Genomic DNA, 14,799 nt, shown 5'->3' on the forward strand with positions numbered 1-14,799 from the left:
CATCCTTGTGAATACAGTTCTTACAAGAAAAAAACGCAAGTAAAAACAGCTGCGGAACCAGAGGATAGGAAATGCCATTTCATCGGGCCAAGCAATGAGCCCCAATTATACATGCATATTGGCCCAGTTGACACTGTCCTGCAGGTCTCAGATGCTCTGTTCCATTTTTTCACTTTCTATTTTCAAATTCGTTTATCCTTTCCTCTGCATCCAGTCTGCCATCAAGCCTGCTGAATGATTCTTCATTTTTGTGTCCAGTCTCTTTCTAGGGGAAGTGGGAAAAAGGCTGGAGGTAGAACATTCTCAGCTAAGATGGGGATGGCAGAGGCTGGGGAGCACTGCAGCCTGGGAAGGGGCTAAGAGGCGGGAAAGTCAAAGGATCCAGGGTGAATGTGGGAGGTGGAGGAAAGGGAGTGTGCCCCAGAGTTACAGCCACAGGCCAGGCCAGGCCATGGCCCAGGCATCTGTCCAGAGCAGCAGCTCTGTGTTTGCTGCCTGCCCTCAGGGCTTGGGGTGTGGATGGTCAGGCCGGCTGGAGGGTCAAGGAGGGGAGGACAAGTGCATCTCCTCAGCACACATTTACCAAGGCCCACGGGGCATGTGTGAGAAAGACCCGACTCTGCCCTCATGGACTACACAGTCCAAGGGGGATCTGAATGTTAAGACATTTTGGAAAAATGATTAGTAACAGTTGTGCTAATTCCTAATAAATAAATGAATGAAGAAATGAGTAGGCAGGGTCAACAGAGTCTGAGAGCAAAGAGACTTTCCGGAAGCAGAGGCTGGTGATCACACTGTCAGGTAGCAGCCAAGAGGTCAAGCAGGCCAAGGCAATGGGGCTCACTGCCCAGCTCTGCCAGGAAGTGGCGGGGAGGTAGCCAGTGGGAAGAGTGGGAAATGAGGAAGAGAAGGCAGGAGAGTGGGCCCATCTAGAGAGGAACTTAATATCAAAGAGAAGGAAGAGGGGGCTCAGAGGTGAGGAGGGAGTGTTAGCACCCAGAGCATGTTTACGGGATCTTCAGAAGGAGCCAGGGAGGCACCCAGGAGCCACCTCCCCTACCACCTCCTGCTCCGGGGGGAGGCTAGTCCCCAGGGAAGGGAGGGGTGGAGTCAGGGCCCATGTGAATTTCTCAGATCAGCTGGCCACCAGGTCTTATCTAGATCTCTTTGTGTCCAGGGCCGCAGGGAGGGGCCTTGACTGTGGTCAGAGGCTACTGCAATTCTGTAGCCTGAACCAAGATAAGAAAGTTCAGTCTAAGGGAAAAAAAAAAAAGAAAGAAAGAAAGAAAGAAAAAGGCAAAAAAAAACAGCCTAAAGTTTACCATCTCCAGCACTATGTGTGTCTGTGATGGGGACCGGTGGTGTCTTCCAATGAGCATGAAATTCCAACTTCACATCATACTAGAAATTCTCTTCCAACGATCAATAATCATCAAAAGAACTTTACACAGACTGGCAGAATGTGGACACCCTTAAAGGGCATTTAGTCCAGAGTTTCTCAACCTACCTGCCCCAATCTCAGGCCCTGGGATTTCAGACTCCACCTCCTTCCCTAGGGGTGGGGAGAGTTGCCCTGCTTCAGAATTTACTGGGCTTCTGTGGGTCTCCCAGCCATGGAGGTTGTGTGGAGCTTCACTGGCTGTGGTCTGAATCACAGAAACAATGGGCATTGAATTCTTGTTCTCCAAATGTGAAATTATGACACTGAGTGTGCTTTTTCTGGTTGCAGGAGCCCACCCCTCAGCAATCTGACACGTCCCTTACGTGCTCTGCCATTCCAAGGGGGTAATTATGGTTTTCTCCTCTTTAAAGTGGTTTTCACAGAAGAGCCTGGCACAGAGAAGGAGCCTCCAGTGGGATAAGCGCCAATCCTCCCTGTACACTGAGGAATTTTATTTGCAGAGATTACACCCAGGCCCCCGCCCTGTCTTCCATTTCATGGTCTGATCTACTTAGCATTCTTTCACACGCACACTCCCAGGTCCCGCAGGTGCATCCTTTTTATTGTTAATTTGCTCATAAATGTTGCCAGTGGTGGTAAAAAATTTTTTTAAAAAGCAGTGGATTAAGGGTCAGGAGGCTGGGGTCTGGACCCTATCCCTCAATAAGCTGTGTGACCTTGGGTCCGTCACATGGACTCTCTGGGCCTTGATTTCTTTTGCGAAATAGGGATCATCATTCTCCCAGCCCTCTTGCCTCACAGGGGACCTATAGCTGTGCAGGTCACATGAGATCACAACTTGGGGAATAGTCTGAAAGCAGTGACCCTTGTTCAGCCGGGAGAGATGAAAACCTTGTTTCCTCTGCATTTGGAGCAGTTACCGCCTCTGTCCCCTTTTTAATTCCCCCGCCAGAAACCTCTTTGCACAAATCACCTGTTATTTCCAGGGGGCACATTTCTAAATGTGGGTTCCCAAGGCCACAAACAATTTTAGAGGTACCTCTGTTACCAGAAATCGAGCAGGAAAGAATTCCAGAGTGAGCCACAGTAAAGTACAAGCAGATTTATTCAGGGAGATACACACTCCATAGACAGAGTGAGGTCCAGCTCAGAAGGGAGAGTGGCCCTGGAGCACGGGGTCATCTTATTTTGTTTGTTTTGTTTTTGTTTGGAGGGGGTAATTAGGTTTATTTATTTACTTATTTATTATTTTAATGGAGATTCTGGGGATTGAACTCAGGCCCTCTTGCATGCTAAGCATGAACTTTACCACTGAGCCACACCCCCCACCCCTACCTGTATTTTTGCTGACAGTTCTCACCAGAAGGACAGAATCAGGAGATGGCTTTTACTTTTACGGGCAAGTTCTGTCATGAAACAGCCCCACCCCTACCCCAGGCCCCTGCCTCTAGGGGGCCTGGGGACTGTCAAGCTGAGACCCCTTTGGGTGGAGTAGGACTAGAGGAAGGGGCGGCTGCTGCCTGTTCCTGTGACAGGCTCAGCAGGTCGGCATGACAGATCCAATGGGCAGAGTCCAGCCCCAGGTCCAGCTGGCCTCTGTCACAGGAGAGATGAGGACCAGCTCAGTGACCTGCTAACAGGGATGCATGTGGCATGTCACACCTGGAAAAACCAGACTCCTCTGCTCAAGAGGGGTCTGCAGCAGAAAGGTGTTAGTTCTACCCCCAGAGTCTTAATTCGGAGTAACATGCAATGGCCAAGACAGAACTTTTCCTTGGATATCAGGGGCCTCTGAATGGCCATTCAGATTCAGGAGTCAGTGGTCTATTTTACTTCTGTTATTCAGATCAGGGGCTAGGCTCTGAGGTCAGAACCCAGCTGGCCTCAGCCACTCCCTGGCTCTGTGACTCTGAGCAAGGTGGCCTCAGCTCTCTGAGCCATAGTTGTTTAGTCTGTAAATTGGAGACAGTTGGCAGGATGGCTGGGATAAGGGGTGCACAGTCCTGGCCTGCTGTGAGCTCACGGGACCCTGCTCACGGTGACCCAGGCACAGGGTGGCAGGTGCCTCCCACCAATGCTCCAGCCAGCTTTCTGTGCAACCCACCTTTCCCCTCCTCAGCACAGCTGCCCGGACTCCTCCAGGGCAGTCTTCCCAGAAGCTTTCATGGCTCAGGATGGACACACAGGAGCCAGAGAGAGAAGACAAGCACAGTCCAGCCTGGTAAGTATATGCCACATGCCCTGGGAGCCCAGAGGATGCGCTCTGCTCAGCCTTGTGGGACTGTAAACTACTTCAGTGAATCCTTGAAACAAAGCCTGGTGATAGGTGTGATTATAAGTCTCATTTAGCAAATTAGTCACTTGCTCGTGGCTGAGTCAGGATTCAAACTCAGGTCTGCCAGCCTCCAAAGTCTGTATTTTCAGTCCCTCGGTTTTCCTGCCTCCCTATAGCTTGGCACTTGAACCGGAAGCCACAATACCTCACACATGGCTTGGCTCAGCATGAAAAAGAGTACCTATCACCTCCTTCATTCTAAGCACCATACTTCTGTTAATACAACCTGTCAAATCAAGTCATTCCACTGACAGAGGGGCAAGGGAGAGGAGAGGAAAGTAGGATGCCAGGCAGGACACATTTTCCAAATCTCCACTTTGCCATAGTCTCTCCCTTGTCAGCCACTGGAAGGAAAGGACTATCCACTGGAGGGCTCAGTTTGGAGGGAAACTTAGTGTTTCATTAGGAAAGCTTAGTGAGTCAAGGAGATAAGACACCACGTGGCACTGCAGCCGCAGGGCAGGAAGTGGCCTCCCTGTTGGAGGCCTGCACCGGAGGAAGAGAGAAGTCTGCTCAGACATCAGGAAGGGAGGAAGATGGACAGAAGCAGGGAGGACTCTGTTACACGTGAAAGGTGTGGGGAAGAGATAAGGTCTGCCTGAGGAGGACACGAGGCAGCTGGGGTTTACACTAGTATTAGAGACGCTGAAAACAAGATTGTCAAGGGACACAAAGGGGAGCACAAGAAAGCGATCGGGCCTCAGAGGGATGGGAAAGACGTAGGGAATGTGGTTTTAAAGCAGCTGGGACAATGGTGGTGGTGGTGGGGGGAAGCAGTCACTTGGATGAGTCAGCTGCGAAGTCATCCCCAAAGCTGTCTGCCTGCATTTTGTGGATTGAATATGCTAATCAGGTGCTGATCCCTGGAGACAGTGCAGCGTCCCCACCTCCACTAATTTATTCGCTGTAGCAACGTAACAAAACTACCCCTAGTAGACCTGTGCTAAGCATATCACAGGCATTATCTCCTGTGTCTTCCCAACCACCCTGTGAGGTATGATTATCATTATCCCATTTTCCACACAAGGAAACCAAGGCTCACAGCAACCCATCCAAGGTCACCTGGCTGGAGGGGAGCAGAGCTGGAATTCAAACACAGGCATGTTCTGTTTCCATAATCCACATCTGAGCACAAGATGAGAGAGGAAAGGGACCCACAGCAAGAGCCCTGTTTGGAAGGAGTATGAAGTGAGGCTGGAGGTTGCCTGGAGCTTAAATGTCAAGCTAAGGAGTTTGAACTTGATCTCGTAGGTAGTGGGAAGCCATTGAAGGTGTTTGAGCAGGGGAGTTGACCTGGCAGCCTTCTGAGGGTACAGAGCAGTTGAGAAAGGTTCTGTGCAGGAGTCACAGAGGGACGACAGGCCAGGAGCAGCAGGAAGGCAGTCAGCACTCCTGTACTCACAGTTGACTGAATGGCTCCCGGCTGACATGCCGAGCAATCCATCATTACCTTGTCCTTGATGCTGGCTGGAGTCTGCCCTTGGCTTTCAGTCTGTGCATAAATCCAAGCATATCAGGTCCAGGTTGTAATGAAAAAAGAAAAATGATTTTTACGTGGTGGGGAGCAGTAGAGAGGGGTGTAGGCTCTGGAGCCAACTGTCCTGGATTTGAACCTCTGCTGCACTCTCACTAGCTGTGTTACCCTAGGCAAGACATTTAACCTCTCTGAGCCTCATTTTCCACCTGTAAAGTGGGGTGGAGAGCAGTGCCCACCTCAGATGGAGGATCCAGTGACACAGGGGGTGTTAGCGGCTGGCCCTGGGTGAGTGCCCCAGAGAGGCAGCTATTTACATGTGTGTATGTGTATGTGATCTTCTGCAGGGGCCGCTGCGTGCCCCTGGTACAGGGTGTTCGTCCTTTGCTAACACATCCTGCCTGAGGAATTTGTATTCCCTCCAACTTTGCACATTGCTCAGACATCCTATATTCATTGATTCTTGTCTGTTCCTCAGAAGACTTCAAACTCATTTGTAGGACAGTCGTTGCTCCCTGTTGTTGGAAAGGCTGGTTGAGTTACAGGATGGAATCTATTTCTTTTTAATAACTTACATTGCCCCCGCCCCCCAGCACTTTATATTACAAAATCTGTAACATGCTTGGTGTGGTTCACACAGATAAGCAAAGGGAAAGAAAAGCCACCGGAAATAATCGCTGTTAGGATTTTTATTCTTATCCTTCCAGCATTATTTTAGAAAAAGGAATGTAACAGTGGTTTTCTACAAAAGTGGGATCATCCAACACATGCTGTTAACATCGTTTTTTCAGTTAATTAGACATTGTGAACAGTTTTCCACTTCTCGTCTGCATTCTTTTTAATGGTTTAACAGTATTCTGTTGTACTGTGCTTTCATCAACCGGTTCCCTGTAGTTGTACATTAAGGTTGTTTCTTATTATTTGCTGCTAAACTACAGTGAACTGGCTAAATATTTGTCTACATCCATGATTATTTTCTCAAGATTAATTTTCAGAAATAGAATTCCCAGGTCAAGTTCTTTAACTGACCTTCCCACTAGCAGGATTTGAGAATGATCAGTTCCCGTATCTTTGCTCACACTAGGTATTGTAATTTTTAAAATTCATGGAGGAAGGGCATAGCTCAGTGGTAGAGCCCGGGCTTAGCATGCACAAGATCCTGGGTTCAATCCCTAGCACCTCCATTTAAAAAAAAATCATCAGTTTAATGGGTAAATGTATGTCTAGTTATCTTGATTTTACAAATTGGATCTTACAGAGCCCCAAAGAGTGGATTCAGGTATGAACGGTCCAAGGCCTCGACTGAGACAGCATCTACATCTGGCTCCTCCCTCTGCTGGCTCTGTTTCCCTCCCTTCCTTTGTTGACCTGAAGAATATTGACCCCAAGGGCACTCTGTAATAAGCCCTCTGCACCCTAACCTCCCACCCAGGGTCTGCTTCCCAGGGAAACTGGTCTCTCATCCTTGTGTATACTGGGGACTAACCTAGAATGTTCTGAGCGCTGGGCTTTCCTTCTTTCTTTGAGCTGCCAAGACAAATTGGATTCAACCCAGAACTGAAAAGTTTTGAGCCTTCGCAGACAACCCTGGCGTGACAAAAGTTTCCAGGGTAGCCTGTGGCTGGGGTAATTAAGCAGTCAGTTGGGTGAGGATTTATTGTACAGTAATCCTTACTCCCTTGACATCCCTCCAAGATGACAACATCTCCAAAAATAAAAAGAATTACAGTTGTCATCGTGAATATCATGGTGAGTATTTTACAGATGAGAAAACCAGCTCAGAGAGGGTAAGAAACTTGCCTGAGTTCACACAGCCAGTGAGTCGTGGGGTTTGAATTTGAACACAGGACTATCCATTCTAAAATCACTGCTCTTTATATATCTGGAGGGAGCTCTAATTCGAAAAACTACAACACTGTATACAACAGCCAAGACATGGAAACAACCTAAATGTCCATCAACATAGGACTGGATAAAGAAGTTGTGGTATATATTTATATGATAGAATACTACTCAGCCATAAAAAAGAATAAAATATTGCTATTTGCAGCAACAAGGATGGCCCTGGAGATTGTCATTCTAAGTGAGGCCAGAAAGAGAAAGAAAAATACCATATGATATCACTTATATGTGATATTTTTAAAAAGACCCAAATGAACTTATTTACAAAACAGAAACAGACTCATAGACATAGAAAACAAACTTACAGTTATTAAGGGGGAAAGGGGGTTTGGAGGGATAAATTGGGAGTTCAAGATTTGCAGATACTAACTGCTGTATATTAAATAAACAGGAAGTTTCTATTGTATAGCACAGGGAACTATATTCAATATCTTGTAGTAACCTATAATGAAAAAGAACATGAAAATGAATATATGTATATATATATGTCTGACTGAAACATTATGCTAGAAAATGATGCAACATTATAAACTGACTATATTTCAATTAAAAATAAATAAATAAATAAATAAATAAATAAATAAATAAATAAATAAATAAATAAATAAATAAATAAAATTAGTTCTCTTTACACTTCACCAGAGATATTCAATGAGAATAATACTATGACCTTTGGGATTGTTATTATTGTTCAAATTAAATGACATGTAAAGGCTAAGCACTTAGTACAAGGCTTGGCTCACAGTAAGTGGTTGATAGGTTTAAATCATTAATTAGAACCCCCCCCCCAGCTGCCAGGGGCTTCCCTTTCTTCTTAGAATGAATCCAAACCCTTTGAGTGTGGCCTACAAGACCACATGGTATCTGACCCTATCACTCCCTCTCTTCCTTCAGTTCAGTGACTAAACCAAACTCACACCCACCTCAGGGCCTTTGCACTTTCTGTTCTCGTTTCCTGGAATGCTTTTACTCTTGGTCTTTACCTGAGTTGAGATTTCCATTCAAATCTCAGCTCAAATGTCATCCCCATGGAGAAGAGTTCCCTGATCATTTAATGTTGTTGCTCTTCAAACCCGAAGTCACTCCCTGCATGTTACATGTTACCCAGTTTTATTTTCTCCATAGCCCTTAACGTGAGCTGAAATTCTCATTCACTTTCTTGTTTACTGTCTATCTTACCTACAAGAATGCTTAAGTTCCAAGAGGGTAGGAGTCTTTCCAGTTCTCTACTATCCGCCCAAGGTCTAGGACAGTGCCAAGAGGAACAGGCACTCAATAGAGATGTGTTGACTGAATGAATGAATAGTTTCTAGTTTAGTTTGGAGAGATGTTTTTGAATGCAAGAGAGAAGCTGGGGGAATAGGATATCAGCATAAAACTCTTAGCCCAGAGAGCAGTCCTACTTGCTCAGAGCGATACCAAATGGTAACTTTTCAGAAGAGAATTTCAGAGACCTTCAGGAACTTGCTTTGTGAGGCACCTAACCATTTAGCTTTTCCTGACACCTGTGCAAGGGGAGCAGGTGCGGAGTCCTTCGGGCTTTGTGACTATAAAGACTGTCTCAGCTTTTGTCTCCAGAAAATGCCTCAGGCTGAGCTTGGGACAGAGGTGAACTTTTTTCCAGTAATAAACAGCTTCTGCATGTCAGATTGAGGAAGGCGCTAACCCTCACTTCCGCCACCTGTGGGGCAGACCCACCCAGGGAGCTCTGGCGAGGTCCCGCTCCCGTTTGGCAGTGCCACTCAAGGACAAGTTCCAATCTGGACCTCAGGAAGAGGAGCCCTGGGCCACGCAGCAGCCAGGTTCCAGGCCCGGAGCTGGGGCTGGGGGCTCACATTTTGTGTCTCTCTGGGCATTCTCCTTTTAATTTACTTATAGTCCCCTATTATGAAGAGAATACATGATTGATGCAGAAAACTTGGAAATAGGGGGAATTTCAATGGAAAAGAAAATGACTCAGCCAGAATTCACCACTGTGAACATTTCCAATTTTTTCCTTATACCATTTCTACAAACAAACAAACAAAAAGCATGCTTTATACCAATTCATGACTTTTTTCATTTAGCTTTATATTTTGACTGTTTTATCTGAGTCTTTGCCTTAACTATTACTAAATTGCTTTCTTTTCTATCAAATGTTTATTAGAATATCAGTATCTGCTTTTTGTAAGAAAGTCAATCACTGTTGCACAAAGGGAAAGTTCTGTGAAATCCTACCCCTCAGATGTGTGTTTTCCCAGGAAAAGTTTAGTGCACATCCCTCTGTGTTCTGTGGGTACCTTTATCAATGTGTCTTTCCATAAGTGGGATCAAACTAAAGAACTAAACATAGCACTTTGCAGCTTGATTTCATTTTCACTTTATCTTTCTTTACAACTACACACTGCGTCACCTCAGTCTTTTTATTGTCTACATGGATTTCTACAGTATGAATCAAACTTTCACTGAACTATTCCCCTATTGAAGGACGTTTTTGTTTTTTTAATTCCAAACGATGCTCCAATGACTTTTCGAGCATGTGCATATGCACCTGTGACTGCAGATATTTTTCCAGACATGGAAAATCAGGGTCAAAAGGAATGAACATAGTACCCTCCAAAATCATTGTTTCGGCGCCCGTGGGGCAGTGCCTGCTCCTTCACTAAAACACTGGTGGTGTTAATCCTTTCCATCTGTATTGATTTGATGCACAAAAAAATGGTATTTCATTTTGTTTCTTTATTAATGAAACCGGGCATCCTTCCATGTTTGTAGCTGTTTGTATTTCTTGTCTTGTGCCCATTCCTGTCCTGTATCCTCACTTCTACTGAGTTATTCATCTTTTTCTTATTGATTAGGAAGACTGCTTCCTCTATTAGTGAGGTTGGTACTTTGCCATGTTTGCTGGATATTTTATCCCAGTTAAAACTTTTTCTTTTTTTGAAACTTTTAAAAAGACTTTTATTGATTATTTCTTTTCGGGGGGCAGGGAGGTAATTAGGTCTTATTTATTTAATGGAGGTACTGGGGATTGGACCCAGGACCTCGTACATGCTAAGCATGTGCTCTACCACTGAGCTATACCTGCCCCCCAAAACTTGGTTTTAAATAACTGCATAGTATTTCACCTCAATAGGAATTCCTATTTTAGATACTTTACTTGTTTTCATCCCTTTCATCCTTATTATAAACAATATCGTGATAGGTATCTTTCGTGGACATTTTTTTAAGGCAAATTTGCTAGAAGTGGAATTTATTGGGTTGAAGATATTTTTATTAAGGACCTTAATACACATGTACAAAATATCCTCCAGGAAGATGGCACCACTTGACACACCCTTCCCAATAGCAAATCGGTGCCATTTTTCCACATCCTTGACAAGGTAGGGTATGTCATTCTTTAGCGTGGCCAATACGATGGGCGTATATGCTTCCTAGGGCCACCAAAACAGATTACCACAAACCAAGTGGCTGAAAACAACAGACATCTATTCTCTCCCAGTTCTAGAGGATAGAATTCTAAAATCAAGGTTTCAGCAGGGGCACAGTCCCTCTGAAGAATTAAGCAAAGAATCCTTCCTTGCCCCTTTCCTTGCTTCTGGAGGTTGCTGGCAATCTCTGGCACTCCTTGGCCTGTGAAAGCTCAACTCTTTTGTCTGTCTCTCTTCACATGGCCTTCTTACAAAACACCAGTCACTGGATTTAGTGCCCACCCCAATCCATTATGACCTCATCTTAATGTAACTAATTACATCTACCATGACCCTATTTCCAAATAGGTCATCCTGAGGTTCTGGGTGGACACTACTCAATCCCATAAAATAGGAAAAACAGGGTTTATTGTTACTTTAATGTTCGGCTCTTATTGAAAGGAAACACACAGACACAACCTCAAAGCCCAGAAATGCTGATGACAAACAATGGGACACCTTAACACAGAATGGCTTAGGAACAGGCTTGTTGGTTGGGCTGAGTCAGACTGTGCCCCACCTGAGGCAGGTGATCAGCTAAGCACTTCTAAGCCTGCTGCCCTGAGCTCGTCATCAGGTACTCGAGAATAACACAGGGTAACTCTTTGAGAACGTTCCCTGCTTTATAGTTTTTCACCAGCACCATGCCCTCAAATGGCTGGGAAAAGGGCAATGTAAGTGGCACTCTTCAACCCTGAGTTATCCTCTATGTGATGCTGAAATCATTCTTAGAAGTCTTAGAATAACCTCTACTTTTGTTCAAGTTTTGATTTGGCCCCCAGAGCCGTGCTACCTTTGGCAGGTCATAATTTCTCTAGGCCTTGACTTGATCAAGATACGCCTCAGGTAGGACAAAGTGGGCAATTCCTAGGGTCTCTCCTGTCCCTGCCTGGGTTCACCGACCTGCCTCTTCTAGCCCCATTAGTTGCCAGACGATGATCCAGCTCTGGCCAAATCATGCCAGGCTCCAGGTGAAAGTTGGGGGGCAGGTAAGTTGCTCATCTTCCCAGGTCAGTGACCAAACAGAGCTGCTCTGCTCCTGCTCAGCACACCCTGGTGCTCTCCACGACTGCTCCCAGTCACGGTGCACGTTTTCCAAAGTCCAGGTACCCAAAGATACTCAGCAGGTTAAAGGCAGAATGGAGACTAAACCCTCAGGCCACAGTTTGCTCCCCAGTTGGGTCCACAGTGCTTCCCTGCGGCCAAGCCAGTTAGTGTCCCTCTGCGTGACTAAGAATGGAATTACCAGTTTAGAAGCCAAGTTGAAGATAACATCTCCAACTCTAGTTCATGGTTTGAAAACTAGAATTCTCTGGAAGTTAATGGGAAACCCAAAATAATGGATTCTGCCCTTCGGATGTTTGCAGAGGCCTTTGAAGTGGTGTCAAATAACTGGTAAGTGAAGATCAGGTAGTTAAAAAGCACCCAATGCAGAAGCAGGCCTCAAGGACAATTTACATTTATTTGCTGATGACTCTGGGTAAACATACTTCAAACACAGCAGAAGTTAAAGAGTCTATCAGGTGAAGCCATTTCCTGCCAGCCGCTGAAGGTGGTCCGTGGAGAGTGACGTGGACATCATCCTCTAGCTGAGGCCCTGGCTCTGGGCAAACAGTGGGTTGGTGGCCCCGGTCCTTCTGGCCTGGATGGGGGCCTCGTAGGAACTACTCCTTGTTCTCATACTTGTGCTTGATGTGTTTCCACAGCTTCTGCATTTTAAAGAGAAGAGCCACAAACTCAGTTTTGCCTCTCCTATTTTACAACTAGTCCCACTGCCCTGGTCTCTAAAACAAGCCTGAGAGAAGCATGTACCGTGTCCTGACGGTTTGCAGTGGGCAAACTGGAAGCCGTACCAGGCCTGATGTATATTCCTAACATTTACAGAATGCTCTGATGCTCTCAATCACTGTGGGAAGTCAGTGGGAAGGCATGATCTCCACTTTACAGGAAACTGAGGTAGGGAGGTTGAGGGACCTGCCCCAAAGCACACAATTATTAAGGAACAGAGGCTGGAAAATGTCTCATTTCTTCAACTCACAGGTATTACTCAAGAGGTCCTAAGTGCATGGTCACCAAATACTTCACATTGAGCCATTTTTAAAATTTCCTCAGACCCATGGTCCTTGGGTCAGAAACCAGCTGGATTCTCATCCCTCAAAGCACAGAAGATGGATGGGTTATGACAACGTACGGAGATGCCTTCCCCACACACTGGAAATGACCAGAGGAACTGCTTGCAAATGGAACAGTGGCAGCACTTTCGTGACGGCAGAAAGCTGTCCTGGCCACAAGGAGTACATCAGTGGATGAAGCCTGCCTGGGCTGTAGGGCCAGACAGCTTCAAATTAAAAACGGAGTGAGTGGTGGAACAGGGCTTATCCGTCCATGACTTTCCCCACTATGAGCCACAAATTAATGATATAAAGCATGCAGAGCATCTAGCACAGTGCCTGGCACACAGGGACTCTAAAAGGTGTCATTATTCTCTATTCTATGGTTCCACTTCCTCTTGAGGAATGTAACAAATGCTACTTTTTGAGTGGCACCACCTACCAGGTACTGTGGAACCTTGCCTGCATCTCTTATAATCCTCACAATAACTTCCTGAGATAGTTAATATTATTATCATATTCATATCACAGATAAAAGTGAAGTTCAGAGAGATTAAGAAACTTGCCCAACTTAATGCCACAGTTATTAAGTGATAAAGTCCAGTGTCCCCATCCAGGGCTCTCCGATTTCATACCTTCTCCTACTGTTAACCACTATTTATACCACGCTGCCAGCAAGGGAAGACTTTGGAGGCAAAAAGTGCTATACAAAAAGGCAGGCCACTGTCTAAAATGTTCTTTTCGCGACAGTTGCCCGCACAAATCTGCCCCTGAAACCCTCAGACGAGACAGGGGGCCCGGGGTACAGCCCTGGCTTGCCATTGACCTCCTGGTGGTATGGCCCTAACAAGTCCTTTGCCCTCACTAGACTTTAGTTTTTCGTTTCTGCAAATGGACACGTGGGTATGTGAGGTGGGAGGCAGTAATACTTACACCCCCTGCAAAATGAGATCTATTGACCTCGTTTAACGTTTTAGAGTTCACACCAGGCAAAACCGACAGACAGCAGCCTACAGACAGAAGACGCCCAGGGTTTACCCCCATCCTCGTAAAGGTAGATTGAGTCCCGCCCCACCTCCACTCCCACTGTCACCCCTCAGAGGGGCCCAAGGTCAGGGATGGCCCAGGCCCTCACCCCCTGGTTGATGTGTTCGTAGATCGCGTCCGCGCCTTGATCGAAGGCGCGCTCGAAGAACAGGGCGCCCACGGCGATGGTGAGGGCGAAGGTAGACGTTTTGCGGAACAGCAGGGAGTACAACCTCGCAGTCAACGTCGGGGCCGCCATGTTTGTCCGCTGCAGAACTAGCGCCACCGCGCCTGCGCCGCGACCGACCTTTCTCTCAGAAGGTCTTCGACCTGGAGCACTTTATGGGATTTGTAGTTCTGAATCTCTTGCTCGTCGTTTTAAACCGTGGAGGTAACTGATGGCTTTGAGCGGGATTAAAGTCTCCTAAAATTCAGATCATGGCAGCCAAAATAGTTCGATAAAATGTATTACCCAATTTTTCTCCTTAATCATTTCTTGCTGATTAACTGTTAAACTACAACACCCAGAAGCCCTCGCGCTTCCTCCACCTCCTCCGGCGCTTTGATTCGCAAAGGTTTCTGGGACGAGCGGATCAATACCTAAGGAAGGACTACGAATCCCAGCAAGCAGTTCGCGGCGCGAGGGCGCAGGAGGAGGAGCTCGGAGCCGTCGGGCCCCGAGGAGCCAGGTACCTTCTTTGGCGGGACGTCGTGGGGAGGGGTGCCTGGTCCCAGGCTTGTCGCTCCTGTGTCCTCTGTCAGCCCCAGGTCCAGGTCTACAGTTGGAGCCGGTGGCAAAAGTCGAGTCCTGAGGGCTGGACCCCTCTGCTCGGCCTCACGGGAAGGGGCTGTTCTGCCCATGCTTCCTGTTCCCCGTATCCCTGGGTTTCGCAGCTGACAACCCTGGTTTGGAAGATGGGAGACTTAGAACCCACTCGTTTCTTCTTGGGAATAGAAATAGGAAGGACTTTGGAGTACTAAGCCTGTTTAGCCAACGTTTCTGAGCGCCTCTGGGCCATGCGCGGGGGACCCAGCGGTGAACAAGGCCTGCTCTCATGGAGCGCTCATTCTGCTGTGTGTTGGCAGACAGGGAGGTGCAG

General features: G+C 46.7%; 1 protein-coding gene across 1 annotated transcript; it reads right to left on the minus strand.

Annotated features, from left to right (window-relative positions):
- Window positions 1-12,005: 12,005 nt before the first annotated feature.
- Window positions 12,006-14,010, minus strand: LOC102523993 (cytochrome b-c1 complex subunit 9). The gene is made up of 2 exons (XM_006178725.2): window positions 13,809-14,010; window positions 12,006-12,271 (listed from the first exon to the last, which is right to left on the minus strand). The coding sequence occupies exons 1-2, from the start codon at window positions 13,956-13,958 to the stop codon at window positions 12,227-12,229; spliced, it is 195 nt and encodes a 64-aa protein (XP_006178787.1). The 5' UTR covers window positions 13,959-14,010; the 3' UTR covers window positions 12,006-12,226.
- Between the last annotated feature and the right edge of the window lie 789 nt (window positions 14,011-14,799).

This window comes from Camelus ferus, chromosome 32 (genome assembly GCF_009834535.1).
Source record: "Camelus ferus isolate YT-003-E chromosome 32, BCGSAC_Cfer_1.0, whole genome shotgun sequence".
Classification (NCBI taxonomy): domain Eukaryota; kingdom Metazoa; phylum Chordata; class Mammalia; order Artiodactyla; family Camelidae; genus Camelus; species Camelus ferus.